The sequence below is a fragment of the Mobula birostris genome, chromosome X (assembly GCF_030028105.1).
Source record: "Mobula birostris isolate sMobBir1 chromosome X, sMobBir1.hap1, whole genome shotgun sequence".
In the NCBI taxonomy this organism is placed as follows: Eukaryota; Metazoa; Chordata; class Chondrichthyes; order Myliobatiformes; family Myliobatidae; genus Mobula; species Mobula birostris.
The window spans coordinates 39063843-39078789 of record NC_092402.1 but is presented as its reverse complement, the minus strand read 5'-3'; the positions used below and the strand labels follow the sequence as shown (position 1 = coordinate 39078789).

At 39.6% G+C, this 14947-nt stretch overlaps 1 protein-coding gene across 4 annotated transcripts in view; it reads left to right on the top strand.

Moving 5' to 3' along the window:
- The window catches only part of dhx8 (DEAH (Asp-Glu-Ala-His) box polypeptide 8), a 66751-nt gene extending 54353 nt beyond the window's left edge, over positions 1-12398 (top strand). For 3 of the 4 annotated variants that reach the window (XM_072249696.1, XM_072249694.1, XM_072249697.1), the window contains 2 exons: positions 3507-3686; positions 11495-12398. In XM_072249696.1, coding sequence (XP_072105797.1) covers positions 3507-3686; positions 11495-11714 — 400 coding nt within the window. In that variant the 3' untranslated portion in view covers positions 11715-12398. Of the gene's footprint in view, positions 1-3506; positions 3687-11494 lie in introns of those variants that run through there. The other variant, XR_011883949.1, reaches the window with a different exon arrangement.
- The last annotated feature ends 2549 nt before the right edge of the window (positions 12399-14947 follow it).

Sequence of the window (14947 nt, the reverse complement as noted above, 5' to 3'; positions counted from 1 at the left end):
GATTACAAAGAACTGTATGATAGAAAAATGCGCGAGGCTCAGCAGTCAAGCAAGCCTTCCACATCAGTCACAGCAGACGACGAACCTCAACCTTTGACATCGAGGCGGGTAGTCATAGAAGAAGATGAGCCACCTGCTCTAATGGAAACAGATGACGAGATGACACCCCAGTGTCCCACCACCCCAACCCCCGGGCCACGGAGAGATACCGATTCGTGGAGAATGCAGCGGTAGCCGGGAGGCACCCAGCACATCTTTAAGAAAAAAGCCGAAATAAACATGCTAATTAATTAGGTGCCGCCCCACACATAAATGTTGGCCCAGATCAGAGGCGATGCAATCGGCACTGATCTGGGCCGACAGTTAAGTGTGGGGCGGAACCTGCAAAGAGGATGCTGCCTAAGTTGCATGCCATTTTGGACAATGTCTCCCATCCACTACATAATGTACTGGGTGGGCACAGGAGTACATTCAGCTAGAGACTCATTCCACCGAGATGCAACACAGAGCGTCATAGGAAGTCATTTCTGCCTGTGGCCATCAAACTTTACAACTCTTCCCTTGGAGGGTCAGACACCCTGAGCCAATAAGCTGGTCCTGGACTTATTTCATAATTTACATATTGCTATTTAACTATTTATGGTTTTATTACTACTTATTATTTATGGTGCAACTGTAACGAATATCAGTTTCCCCCGGGATCAATAAAGTATGACTATGACTAACATACCATCATCAGTGTGCTCGGCGCTGAACCAATTCCGGTAAGTGATACTACACTGTACGTACATTATTTCTACTTTATATAGGCTGTGTATTTTTACGTGTTATTTGGTATGATTTGGCAGCTTCATAGCTTAAAGGTTACTGGAGAGTGTTTGCGCCGTGTTTTTGCCAACAGCGCTTGCGTGAGATTTTCTGCCGAGAGCACTTACGTGAGATTTTCGCTTCGGCGAACAGTGCCGGCAATGTTTGTGAAAAAGTATTTCTACTTTATATAGGCTGTGTATTTATCATATTATTCCTGCTTTTACTATATGTTACTGTTATTTTAGGTTTTATGTGTTATTTGGCATGATTTAGTAGGTTATTTTTGGGTCTGCAAACGCTCACAAAATTTTCCTTTATAGATAAATGGTAATTGCTTCTTCGCTTTACGACATTTCAGCTTACGAACCATTTCATAGGAACGCTCTACCTTCAGATGGCGGGGGGAAATCTGTATTATCGATTGTTGTATGACACTTGTTTTGTATGGCATCATATAGATAGGCGATGATGTGTTCTGTCCCTAAACATGATCTTAAATGATTATCTAATTTATCAGGAGGCAAATGGTATTAATAAATGCAGGAAAACAAGCAGGAATCGCCTGCCTGTGCGTACAAGAGCGCGCCAACCTATGAACAGATCTAGTGCAACCAAAACAATGCACAGCAGATTGGTACGGTGGCCTGGAAAATTTGAAATTACAGTTGCACGGAAAATTTGAAATCAGTGCAGATTATCGAAGGAACTGGATTACAGATAGTCGGATTAGTGAAAGTGCACCTGTAGTAGTAATAGAGAGAGTGCAGAAGAGATTCACTAGGATGTTACCTGGAAGAGATGGCCATTTATTCTTACTGGAATGTAGAAGACAGAGGAGTGACCATATAGAGGTTTATAAAATGAGAGCATAGATGGGATAGATGGTGAGATTTTTTTGTTTCTAAGACAGAAATCTAGAACTAAAAAGTTTTAAGATTGGGGCAGGGGGAATCTTAACGGAGATCTATGGGGTAAGTTTTTCACGGAGGAGGTGGTGGAGGCAGATATAATTACAACATTTAAAAGGTGTTTGGACACCTACTTGGGTGGGAAAGGGGTACGGGCCTATGGGATGCAGGCAGATGGGATTAGTGTAGATGGACGTCACAACATGGATGGAGTGGGCTGAAAGTGCCCATTTCTGTGCTGTCAGGAAGGAGGTACAGAAGTCTGAAAGTGCACACTCAGCAATTCAGAAACAGCTTGTTCCCCTCTGCCATCTGAATTCTAAACCGGCATTGAATTACCTCACTACTTTTTTATTTCTGTGTTTTTGTGCTGCTTATTTTAACTGAACCATTTAATGGACATATATATATATATAAAATGTAATTCTGCTTTTTTTTTCTCTAGATTTATTTATCATGTATTTCATTGTACTGCAGCCATTAAGTTAACAAATTTCACAGCATATACCGGTGATGTTCGACCTAATTCTGCACATTTCTGATAATAGGTGTAAAAGATTTTTCTTCCTTTTGAAATGATTCTATATTTATGTTGCATTGTTTCAATTTTTAACATTTCAAAGCCTTTTGTTATTTAGAAAACATTAAATAAGTGGCTTTCCTCCCAACAAACTGTCAGGTTTTCAAAACTTTTTTACTTGCAGCCTTGTGTTCTTTTAGTCATTACGGTGACTCTACACCATGTGCTTTCTAATGTACTATTATTCTTTCTGCGGCTATGTTACATTTCCCCATCACTTAGTTTAGTGGTGTCAACAGGTTATTTTATTTGTCCTTCTCTTCTTCCCCCTCCCCCACCTCCAAATAATTGAACTCTAAGTGATCCTGCAGATTTTTGGAGCATGACAACTCTTCCACTTTGCTTCTTCAAAGAACATTAATTTGTTTTATCCTGCTTTCCATTCCCAGGATCTTTACTTTGTGTTTTTACAAATGTAATTTAATATAGTAGGTGCTCAGAAAAGTTAATAATCTTGTGATCATTTTTACCAGTATAATAGTTTTGATTACTGTCTTCTAATGAAATCCCTGCTATCAAAAGGCCTTGTGTAAACATACTCAGTTATGAGTGTAGAATTAAAGTTAGTCATCACCCAATGTTAGGATGCAGTGATTACTGCTACTAGTGATCAGTGCACTGGTTTATTTCTTTGTTCATAGCATTACAAGCTCTTGTTGACTTCCACAGAGTTTAGATCCTCTGGCTTCTCCATCATCCCATTGTTTGTGAAGCATTACTTGTCAAGGCAGATTAGCACCAATGCCTGCTCTGTTGATGTACCTCTAATTCTAAAAGTGAAGAGGAATATTTTTAGTTTCTTTCTGAGTTTCCAGCCTTCCCCTCTTTAGCCTGTACGAAGCCATAATCTCTCAGTGCATGCTCGATTATGGCTGGTGATGCTGTCACCTAATTTCCTATATTAGCCGATGATACTTGCTGATTGTTGAAATGTTGAGGACTTGTGCCAAACAGCTATCTTTGCATCCAACTTTCAAGGGATCCAAATATGTGAAGTACTTTGTCATGTTTCTCTCCTTTTGCACCTCTATTTTACATGTGTTTAAGTATGCTCTCTACCACCTCCCCAGCCCAGATGTACTGTAAAAATGATGGGATAAGTGAAAGTCTGGGCAGGATATTTGAAGTAAATTCACACTTTCTGTTAAATTCTTTCACATATTGTCTTATTTTGTAAATTTATAAATTTTCCTTGCATTTTTGCACAGACATAAACTGGATGTTGTTTCGTGTGGAAAAGCTACAGTACGAGTTCAGAAAGCAATCTGCAGTGGCTTCTTCCGCAATGCAGCTAAGAAGGACCCACAAGAGGGATACCGTACGTTGATTGACCAGCAGGTGGTGTACATTCACCCTTCCAGTGCTCTCTTCAACAGGCAGCCTGAATGGTATGTAATGTTGATGAGGTAATCACAATACAAACCACTGTATGGAGTGACCAGGGTGGTTAGTCTGGTTCATATTTTACTGCTGAAGTATGTTTACTGCGAACAAAAATATAATCCCTGAGATCTATTTTCTGAAAAATCTTAATTTTGTTCATTAGCAGAAACTTAATACTGCATAGGAGGCCATTCATACCATTGTGTTCATGTGACCTCTTTGCAGCGTAGTCCTTTCAGTCTGATTTTCCCCATTTATTTCCTTTTAACCTCTTCTTCCTTACATGCTCAATGGTCTTTTGCACAGTGCCATATTTGTCAATAGGGAGCAGAAAGCAAATTTGTAAATCTGAAGGGAGAAAAAGATGCTGGGAATGGTGAAGGATGTTGGGAACTGCTCTACGTACCATCCTTGCGCATCTGGAGAAGAAGGAAGCTTATGTGAGAAAGCTGTTCTTGGACTACAGTTCAGCATTCAACAAGATGGCCTGTTTCCGTGCTGTATTAGGCGGGAGGAGAAGATGGCAGTGCGCCACGCGTGCACAGCTCTCCGGTGAAAAATGATGCCGTATCTGTTAAATAGGGGCCGTGGGCAATTCTGATTTGATGGAGAATGGACGTGAAAGCACAAAGGAACATCTGGAGAAATTTCTGAAACGCTCGTTCGCTGCTGTTGTTACTGCGAGGTCGGGAATCTTTCGGAGGGTAGGCCTCAAAATCCCCGGCCTTGCCTGCTTTTGGTGACCGAGAAAGAGGTCGAATCGCTCAGACAGAGATGGCGCTCAGTACTCGGTGTCGGAGAGCTGATCAGAGCTCGAAGTTTTCGGATGACTCAGAGTCGGATTGTGGTCGGCATGGCAGGGCGAGTTCTTCTTTCTCCCATCTGCGTGAGATGTGGGACATTTGAGAAACTTTGAACTTTACTGTGCTCACAGACTTCTTCATCAAGTTATGGTATTGTGCACTGTTGTAACTATATGTTATAATTATGTGGTTTTGTCAGTTTTTTTTAGTCTTGGTTTGTCCTGTGTTTTTGTGATATCACACCGGAGGAAATAATGTATCATTTCTTAATGCATGCATTACTAAATGACAATAAAAGAGGACTACGTGTCTTCATAATCTAATTGTTATAAAAAAAAACATAATTCTGTCCAGGCTCAGAGACCTGATCTCACCTCCACCCCTCTGACTCTCAACACAGGATCCCCTCAAGGCTGTGTACTAAGTCTCCTCCTTTAGTCCCTGTATACCCATGACTGTGTTGCCACCCATAGCTCTAATCTGCTAATTAAATTTGCCGACGACACTATGTTGATTGGCCTAATCTCCAACAGTAACGAAGTGGCCTACAGGGAAGAAGTCATCTCTCTGACACAGTGGTGTCAAGAAAACAACCTCTCCCCTGTCGCAAAAACGAAGGAGCTGGTTGTGGATTACAGGAGGAATGGAGATGGGCTCACCCCTACTGACATCAATGGATCTGGGATTGAGAGGGTGAACAGCTTTAAGTTCCTCAGCATAAACATCACCGAGGACCTCACGTGGTCTGTGCGTACCAGCTGTGTGGTGAAAAAGGTACAGCAGCGCCTCTTTCACTTCAGACAGTTGAGGAAGTTTGGTATGGGCCCCCAAATCCATAGAACTTTCTACAGGGGCACAAGTGAGAACATCCTGACTGGCTGCATCACTGCCTGGTATGGGAACTGTACCTCCCTTAATCGCAGGATTCTGCAGAGAGTGATGTGGACAGCCCAGCGCATCTGTAGATGTGAACTTCGCATGATTTGCGACACTTACAAAGACAGGTGTGAGTAAAGGGCCCGAAGGATCATTGGGGACCCGAATCACCCCAACCATGATCTAGTCCAGCTGCTACCATTTGGGAAATGGTACCACAGCAAAAAAGCCAGGACCAACAGGCTCCGGAACAGCTTCTTCCACCAGGCCATCAGACTGATTAAATCATGCTGATTTGAGAGTACTTCTATGTTACATTGACTGTTCTATTTATTATAAATTACTATGATTGCACATTTAGACGGAGACATAATGTAAAGATATTTACTCATGTAAGTGAAGGATATAAGGTTCAATTCAAGGGGAGGTGCTGTGGGAGGAGCGTGAGAAAGGTGACAGAGAAGGAATGCCTGGAGTTGGGGGTGTGGTGTGGGTCCGGACACACCCAGCCCTGAGACGACCAGGCGAGGTCATTTGAGGCGGAAGGAGAGAGAGCAGCATGTCATGAGTGCGCAGCCCTCCGGTGAAAAATGATATCGTATCCGTTAAATAGGGGCCGTGGACAATTCTGATTTGATGGAGACAGACGTGAAAGCACAGAGGAACATCTGGAGTAATTTCTGAAATGCCAGTTGGCTGCTGTTGTTACTGCGCGGTCGGGAATCTTCCGGAGGGTAGGCCTCAAAATCCCCGGCTTTGCCTGCTGTTGGCGACCGAGATTGAGGTCGAATTGTTCGGGCAAAGATGGCGCTCAGTACTCGGTGTCGGAGAGCTGACCAGAGGCTCGAAGTTTTCGGATGACTCAGATTCGGACAGTGGTTGGCATGGCAGGGAGAGTTTTTCTTCCTTTTGCACAGTACTTGTACCTACACTAATGATAGTTTACTAGCCAACTAACCTATCAGCACTATTTTAGGATGTTAGAGGAAATTGGGGAAACCTTGCAATTACAAGGGGAAAGTGTAAACTTCCCACATTTCTCACTTGGGGATCAGTATTATACCTGCACTACTGAGACTATGAAACAACAAACTTAACTGATGCATCACCTGAAGCACTGACTCTTTGCAAAATACAATTTGCTATTGACTGAAAGATGAGACTAAATTGTTGCCTGACTTGTTTTCCTCTGGGTGGAAGATTGAGTAGAGGAAGAACATGGCATTGTCATTGTTCAATCATCCTCACCTTGGTAATGTCTGTATGGTGTTACTTTGTCCAGCAAAAACCTCTGCACGTTTTAACTCCTGTTGTGGTCACTGCTGAACAGCTGTTTGTGGTAAAGTGTCTGTGTGTCTGTCTGTCTTGGTCAGCATGGGAATAATTCTAAGTTTACCCTGTATCATACCATCTGAAAACTTTGCGAAATGTCATCAATATACAAAGATATTTTCACTATTTGCACATTCATGTCTTTCATGAAAGTGTCAGATCATACTTTAACTTGAAGAACTCCATTTTGAACCATAATCTAAATCTGTAGCCTGTCACGCATGTTATGGTTTTGAATTTTTGCCTTTCATAATAAATCTTTTGAAGGCTGCAATACCATTTCAGTAATATGTTCAGAACAGTACTTGGCACAGCAAATATATTCTCATCAGTATTTTTGCAAAATTTATTTCTCATATTTGTTTCACATCATTGGCCCTGTAATATACTGCAGCCTTTCTGGATTGAACTGAATCTGCCTCCAGTCTTCATACTTCACTAAATAGTCTTCTAGCATTCTTCTTAACTGTTTTCCAGATTTTTTTTTTGAGGTTTGTATCATCAGCAAATTTCAGTATCAATCCTTGCTAGGTATGTCCAAATCTGTACTGAATTAGTAGTAACTGAGGCAAAATGTTTATTTACATGTTACCACCAAACCTTTGCTTTCTATTGCACAAAGGTTTCTTTTGTAAGTATTTCCATACCAATCTTGTTTTTTTTAATACTCTTCACTTACTCATAAATTAGTTTGCTATTTTGTTTCTTGATAAATTTTCTCATACATCCTTTCATCCACTTTAATCTTTGTGTTTGCTGTCATGTTATTACTGTAGTGTTTCTGAATATTCCTGATTGAGTAGTGTGATTTCTCTTATGGTATAACCTTTCCTAAGCTAGCATTCTGGACATGTTTTTCTATAGCGGTTCTATAGTAAAAAGTTCATTGAGGGTATGTGTTTGTAAACAGATTACATTACCCTACTGCTTACATATTTTTGGTGTTTATAAATACACCTAAGGTCACTTGAAAGCTTGCTGAATAAAAGTATTATCTAACATACAGAGCTATACATGACATGAAGTTCATGGTGTTGAGCAGTATTAGTGACATGGGACTTCAACTGCCGTGGAATTCCATGCCCAAGGGCCAACAAGAGGAAAAACTGGCATGAATTCCTGTAATTGATTGCTGTCCACATGCAGAATGTAGTGTTTAGATGCCAGATGTGCCATTTGTGAACAACATCTGCTTGGCCATCATCCCATTAATTGTGAATGATGTGCTGACATTCACTAAACTCACCAAAAGCTTAGTAAGAAAAGATATTGGAAAGCTTTGCCTGCAGTAGGATTGTATACCAGCTAGAGTTTACATCATTTGTGTGGAGGTAGACAGAGAATATTAAAGTATTGGAACAACACACACAAAATGCTGGAGGAACTCAGCAGGCCAGGCAGCATCTAGGAAAAGAGTACAGTTGGTGATTCAGGTCAAAACGTTGACTGTACTCTTTTCCTAGATGCTGCCTGGCCTGCTGAGTTCCTCCAGCATTTTGTGCGTGTGTGTTGCTCGGTTTTCCAGCATCTGCAGATTTTCTCTTGTTTGTGGTTAAAGTACTGGAGATGCATTGTAAAATAAAGGAAATATTATCGGTGACATTATAGTGAGCAGAAATAAACTTCTTAAGACTTCATTTAAAATGGTAGATAGAGAGCTGTTCCACAAGGTCATTTCATGGTTTGTGTTAGTATCACCAGTAATTGAAAGTTTACGGTAACTTTTTTTAATAGGTGCCAAAGGGAAATTTAAAATGGAAATGAAATCAGGTGATGAAAATGTAAATAACTGCTTAGTTGTGAGTTTCGTGTCATCTTTCAAACTTATTGAGAATTGTGCTACAATTGGCCAAATTCCAGTTTGCTGAATCACAGAGCAATATTCATCTTATTAACAATTCTGATTTTAAGAACGGTTTCTAAACATTGAAGTGCATGCAGTAAACTCATCACTTGTACCCACCTCTTTGAATTAAAAAAATGATGTTTGCATGTAATACATGCGAGTCCCCACCAATCAAACTGATGCACCCTGAGTGTGAAATTGTGCCTTTGAGAATTCTATCTCAAAATAAACTAGAAACCTAGGGAAAAAAATCGTGTAACAGCATCTAAAACTACTTCGTCACAATTACTTGCATAAATTCAGCACTGTTTCCTAATTCATTCCAAGGAACTCCACAGGTGCATTATGTAAAAATCAAATTTACCACATGAAATATTAGGACAAGAAAATCTGAAAGCTTGATCAGAGGTAGATTTAAATGCCTCTATAAGGTGAGATAGATGGAAATGTGGTGTAGAAGTACCAAAAGGCCAAATATAGTTGTCTTTAAAAAAAAAGTTTCAGTTGTATTGAAGTTGTTCAGTTGACCAGAAAATCTGCACTAGAAATGTTGGGCTAGTTGTCTAAAGTAGATAGTGACTATCACACACTGCATTAGGTACAATGAGATGTATGGCTAACTGAAGGAGAGATTGTTGATTGGAAACCATGATTATACTTTTTACGAAAAAGCCTTCCCCAAAGTCCACTCCACTGCACCCCTCACATGTTGGAGATCATGGAAGTTTCAAATTTCTTGGCTGTTTTTTTCTCTCTTCATGGTGGAACTCTACCAGGAAAGGTAATTAGAAGAGTAAATCCAAAACTTAATCTAAAAAATGATGTAATTGGCTTTGTTTTAGAATGCTGTGAGAAATTGGAAAGTGGATATAGTAATAGAACTAATTAGCAAGAATCCACCTATAATATTCTGGTAGTTCTATGCAATTCTAATTCCATGAAAATTTATTTTTTAATGCTGAAGTTTCTTTTAATTGGCATGCAGATAATGTCAGCCCATATTCCATAGTGGATTATGGTATGGTAAGCCCTTTGGGCTAAGTGAGTCATTCCCCATTTTTTTAATCGATTTGCTGCATTTGGCAGCCTGGTCTACACAGCATGAATATTCTTGTGCAGATGGCTATTTGCAAATCTTTGTTTCATTTGAAGAAGAAGTAATCCTTTATTCTGTAACCTCAAACATTTTATGCCTTATGACTTCTGAAAACTAGATACAAACTCAATATAATGTATAGTTTTTTTTCTGTGTACATAAGTTGTAGTTTACTTTCCAATGTTCCATTTTCAAAAGTGTTTTTTCTCCTTGTCACATCCTTAAATTAACTTTCACCTGATCGGTTTGAGGTCCCTTGTATGGGCAGAATCCTGCTAATCCCAGATCTTATTCTGGGTGGGCATCCTCACAGGAAGAAACCTCAGTTTACAAAAGAACACCTCAAAAATGTGAATGATCTATTTCCTGTTTCCAGCTTCACTCTGGGCACCAGAACAAGCCTTAAGGTAGTGTCCTGAACAAGTACTACTCCATAAGTTAGTTCTTGTTCAAGACTTTCCTAGTGGGCTTGTTCTGGTGTCTGGAGTGAAGCTAGGAACTGAAAATAATGTCCTTTTTTTTAGATCCCCCCCTGCCGCCCGTGGATCTACCACCACTTTTTCCAGTGATGGTAGATCCTAACTAATAAATCATTGTGCGCGAAGCTGCACAGTTCATTTTGGTATAATCTTCAAATCAAATTGTTTTCATAATATTTATCAATGTCAATTAAAGTTAGTGTAGGAAAGCATTGTACTTGAAAAAGCATGGCACTATGTCCTTGACAGTACAGTATTTGGCCCAGCAAATGGAGGAATGTAGCAACAAGAGAGGTTCTTGTTTGCTCTGCGCCTTTTTGAGGATCAATCCAATTGGTCCTCTGCACTTTATTCTTTCAAGTATTCATCTCAATCCCACCTGAAAGCTGTAATTGAATCACTTTCCACTATCTGGTCAGGCAGTCATTCCATACTCTCAACATTTGTTACATGAAACAATTAAAAGGTATCGGAAGGAGAAAGAAATAAGTAAGTTGATCTGTCCAGAAAATGACAGGTCGTTTTCCTGTTTTGGAACTCAGATCAGGCATAGACATGTCGTACGTACAAAACAAAACAGTTTTATTGCACATTTCATTACCCCAGGACTTCTGAAAATGTGGCATAACCAGTTACAATATTTTTAAAGTGCAAAATATGGCCTTGTTGTGCATAGAATGTCTGTCAGTATAAGGTAATTGACTAGGTGGTCTTTTTTAATTATATCAGTTAGGGGTAAACCACTGTGAGAACTTCCTTGCTGCTCTTTGAACAAGAGATCTCTAGATATTGGCATGAGAAAGCTGTCTGGGCTTTATCCTATTCACTCATTTTAAAGACTAGGTCTCAACAGTGCAATACTCACTTAATGCTTCAGTGATATGGCAGCCTAAATTGGATTCAAAAAGAAGAGACTGGAAACCTTGGATTTCTGGCATTGTCTTAAGTGAAAACACTGAGCCAAAGTGGTAATATAATTCCCTTGTACTGCACCGTTGTGTATTTCCTTTTTTAATAGCAGTGTTCTTTGTGGCATTTCTTAATAAAATTGCCACTTTGTATTAAGTTGCAAGAAAGGGTTCATCAGCCATAGTTTGCATGAATGCTCTGTTGTTAACAGAGGGAAGAAGCTTTGAGCACAACAGTCTAAGCTGACCTCCTGATTCCAAAGACAATAGCACCACGTCAGTATCTCTTTCTCCCTCCTGTCCCTACACTTAATGACTCATTGTTAAAGTTCATTGGTCAGAGTCCATTGTTGATATAGATTCTTTCCTTGCATTGTTCATAATCTCCTATGATAAAATTGAAATATTTTCCTGAATGTGAGAAGGTGAAATAAAGAAAATGGTAAAAAACATAAAATATTTTTTTCTTTCAGGGTTGTATATCATGAACTTGTGTTAACTACCAAAGAGTACATGCGGGAAGTGACCACAATTGACCCCCGCTGGTTGGTGGAGTTTGCACCTGCTTTCTTCAAAGTATCTGATCCAACTAAACTCAGCAAACAAAAGAAACAACAGAGGCTGGAGCCCTTGTACAACCGCTATGAAGAGCCCAATGCCTGGAGAATTTCTCGAGCATTCAGACGACGTTAGGCTACTGGTCATCTTGAGGAAGGTGATGGAGAGGTAGCATTGATACTGGGTGGGTGAAAAGGAGTCTGTGTACTTCACCCTCGGAACTGAAAATTGGTGCCTGGAGTATTTAAAGCAATTAATGTTTGCTGTATAATTTGTTTTTAAAAGTTTAAAAAAGAACCGCATAGAAGCTTTTTATACAAGGAAATACTCCATCTCTTGATTTATTCTTCATGTGTCATAGCGATGCAATCTGTCACATGTAAGCTTGGTTTAAAGCTGCAACCATGTGTGCCTGCATAATATACAATTATAAATGTTTTTTTTCAATTTGGCATCCCCTTTATCTTCTACAAAAGCAGAGTTACTTCTGTGGACACTTGCACAAAACAGAATAGAGAATATGTTTTAACATTTTTCAAAAACCTAATGTTTTAAGACTCGTCAAAGTTCAGAGCTATCTTTAACCTCAACCCACTTTTTTCCTTTAGTTTTGCTTTGCACAGAAGGTCCAGTACTTTTTTTAATCACTCAAGTTTGACTCGAGAGTTTTAAACATGATTGAAATAGATAAGTGTTTATTTGTAAAACACTGCTTTTCTCATTACTTTCTTAAAAGACATTGTATCAGTGGAATGCCGGATATTAATGAGTTGCCCAGTGAACAGAGTGATATGGATGCAACACACATCAAAGTTGCTGATGAACACAGCAGGCCAAACAGCATCTCTAGGAAGAGGTGCAGTCGACGTTTCAGGCCGAGACCCTTCGTCAGGACTAACAGTTAGTCCTGACGAAGGGTCTCGGCCTGAAACGTCGACTGCACCTCTTCCTAGAGATGCTGCTTGGCCTGCTGTGTTCACCAGCAACTTTGATGTGTGTTGCTTGAATTTCCAGCATCTGCAGAATTCCTGTTGTTTTAGAGTGATATGGATATTTCTTTTGTTTCCATTTAATTTCAGAAAGAAATGTAACATTTTGGGGTTCAGTATTTGACATTTTCTATTTTATGTGTAGCGTTTAATCCTGATAGGAGATTTGTAGTGCAGGTATTGCAGCAGCTAGAATGAGAAACAATGGAATTTTTTACATTATAAGACATGCCAGCTTTATTCACAAATCAGGTGTATTTAAATTGATATTTCATGTATGTAAAAAAAGTTCATTTTTTATTTGTGTATGTTAGAAATAAGAACAGCTGTATATTTTACATTCCTCAGTATTTTTCATGCTATTACAGTTCTTTCGGACGTAACTACAAAATTATAATTACAATGTTATAACTTCATCCATCCAGGCAGGAACCACAGGGCCACTTCATCATTGCTGTGTGTGCTAACATGTGGTTACTACCTGGAAATGCATCTGCACATTTCTTTTTGCATGGTAATTACTGTTATAGTTTTGGTTTCAGGTAATGAATATTGACTGTCAGAATGTCAAAGTAAATAGAAACATAGAAAATAGGTGCAGGAGTAGGCCATTCGGCCCTTCGAGCCTGCACCGCCATTTATTATGATCATGGTTGATCATCCAACTCAGAACACCGCCCCAGCCTTCCCTCCGTACCCCCTGATCCCCATAGCCACAAGGGCCATATCTAACTCCCTCTTAAATATAGCCAATGAACTGGCCTCAACTGTTTCCTGTGGCAGAGAATTCCACAGATTCACCACTCTCTGTGTGAAGAAGTTTTTCCTAATCTCGGGCCTAAAAGGCTTCCCCTTTATCCTCAAACTGTGGCCCCTCGTTCTGGACTTCCCCAACATCGGGAACAATCTTCCTGCATCTAGCCTGTCCAATCCCTTTGCACATGGCACCATTAACCTTATATAATGAAGCTTCACAGTGGTGTTAACTTGAGTACTGGGAAAATAACTTGTGCTCGGAGCTATCCATGAAATATCCCATCTAGCTACTCACCTTTTGTCGTATGGTTCTGTTTGCTTTTACTTTCTGAAGAAGATTTTCAGTATCGACAGTTTTTGACTATTTCCACTTGCAAGAGATAATTGGGTGGCGCATGTGTTAAAATGCGTGATAAATTGCATGTTACGTTTCTAAAATTCTTTCTTTTGGAGTCAGTTTTAGAAGTAAAGTCAATGTGGATTTGTTGCTGAATCTGAATTGACTTTGCATGTAATCAAGAAAATTTGTCTCTCTTTCATGCTGGAGGTCCAGTTTTGCATCAAGACCCTTCATCAGGATTGGATCTGATCATGTGTTTTAATGAAGGGTCTCGACCCAAAACATTGATGTTCCATTTGCTTCCGTAGATGCTGCCTGACCCACTGAGTTCCTTCAGCGTTTAGTTTGTTGCTCCAGGTTCCCATGTCTGCAGTCTCTTGTGTCTCCGTTTTACAGAATTACTTTAAGAGTTTACTCTGGGATCAAGTAGCTGCAAGGATTCCCTCGGTGTTAGGGTGGAGAATCAAGTTGAAGATTCTGCATATGGATAAGCCTGGTGCAGAGGCATACCACCATTGATTTTATTAGGGAGAAATGGCAGTGAGGGATTGTGATGTCAGTATTTTTAGATTTAAGTTATTTTAATTTCATTTAAATACTTTGTTTTTATTCTTGGATTATTTTTATATTACAAGCTTTAACCGTTTGTTTATTTTCAGTAGCTTTCAAATATTTTTGAATATCTGAAAGCCACCTGCTGTCAAAGATTAGGAATGAGTTAGCCCTGGGAAATGCAAGACCTGAGTCATAGCCACAGTCAGCAAATTGTGGGCCACCTTTTCTTCCCTCTTGCTTTAATTTTTTTCATGCAAAATGTAGCCCCTGGCTGTTGTGCAAAACTCAGATTGGAAATTGTTCTTTGTGACTGGATCAATATACTACATGGGTAATTCAGGGAACCAGACACTTTTTATGAGGTGGCATCCTGACCTGGTTCTAGTATCTAAAAGACCAAGTAATTGAAGCAATCGGTTTTGTTGCATTCCTTAAACTTCCCGAGTTACAGAATGAAATTACTGCAATGAATTTTTAACAGTTATTTCAGCTATTTCACACTTCTTGACTGAAGTGAATTCCTTGTTGCTAATTAGTTCTGGAATATCATTTTTAGTTCTTAAATTGCTGGAGACATCCACATCCATTATAGCAGCAATTGAGAGTAACAATAAGGACAGATTTCCATTTGAAAAGTTGAGCATCAAGGTTTAGATATTCTGCAAAAAGGTCTGTTTTATTTCAGATGTCTAGCATCTGCATTCTCCTTTGGTCTCTGGCCTACCACG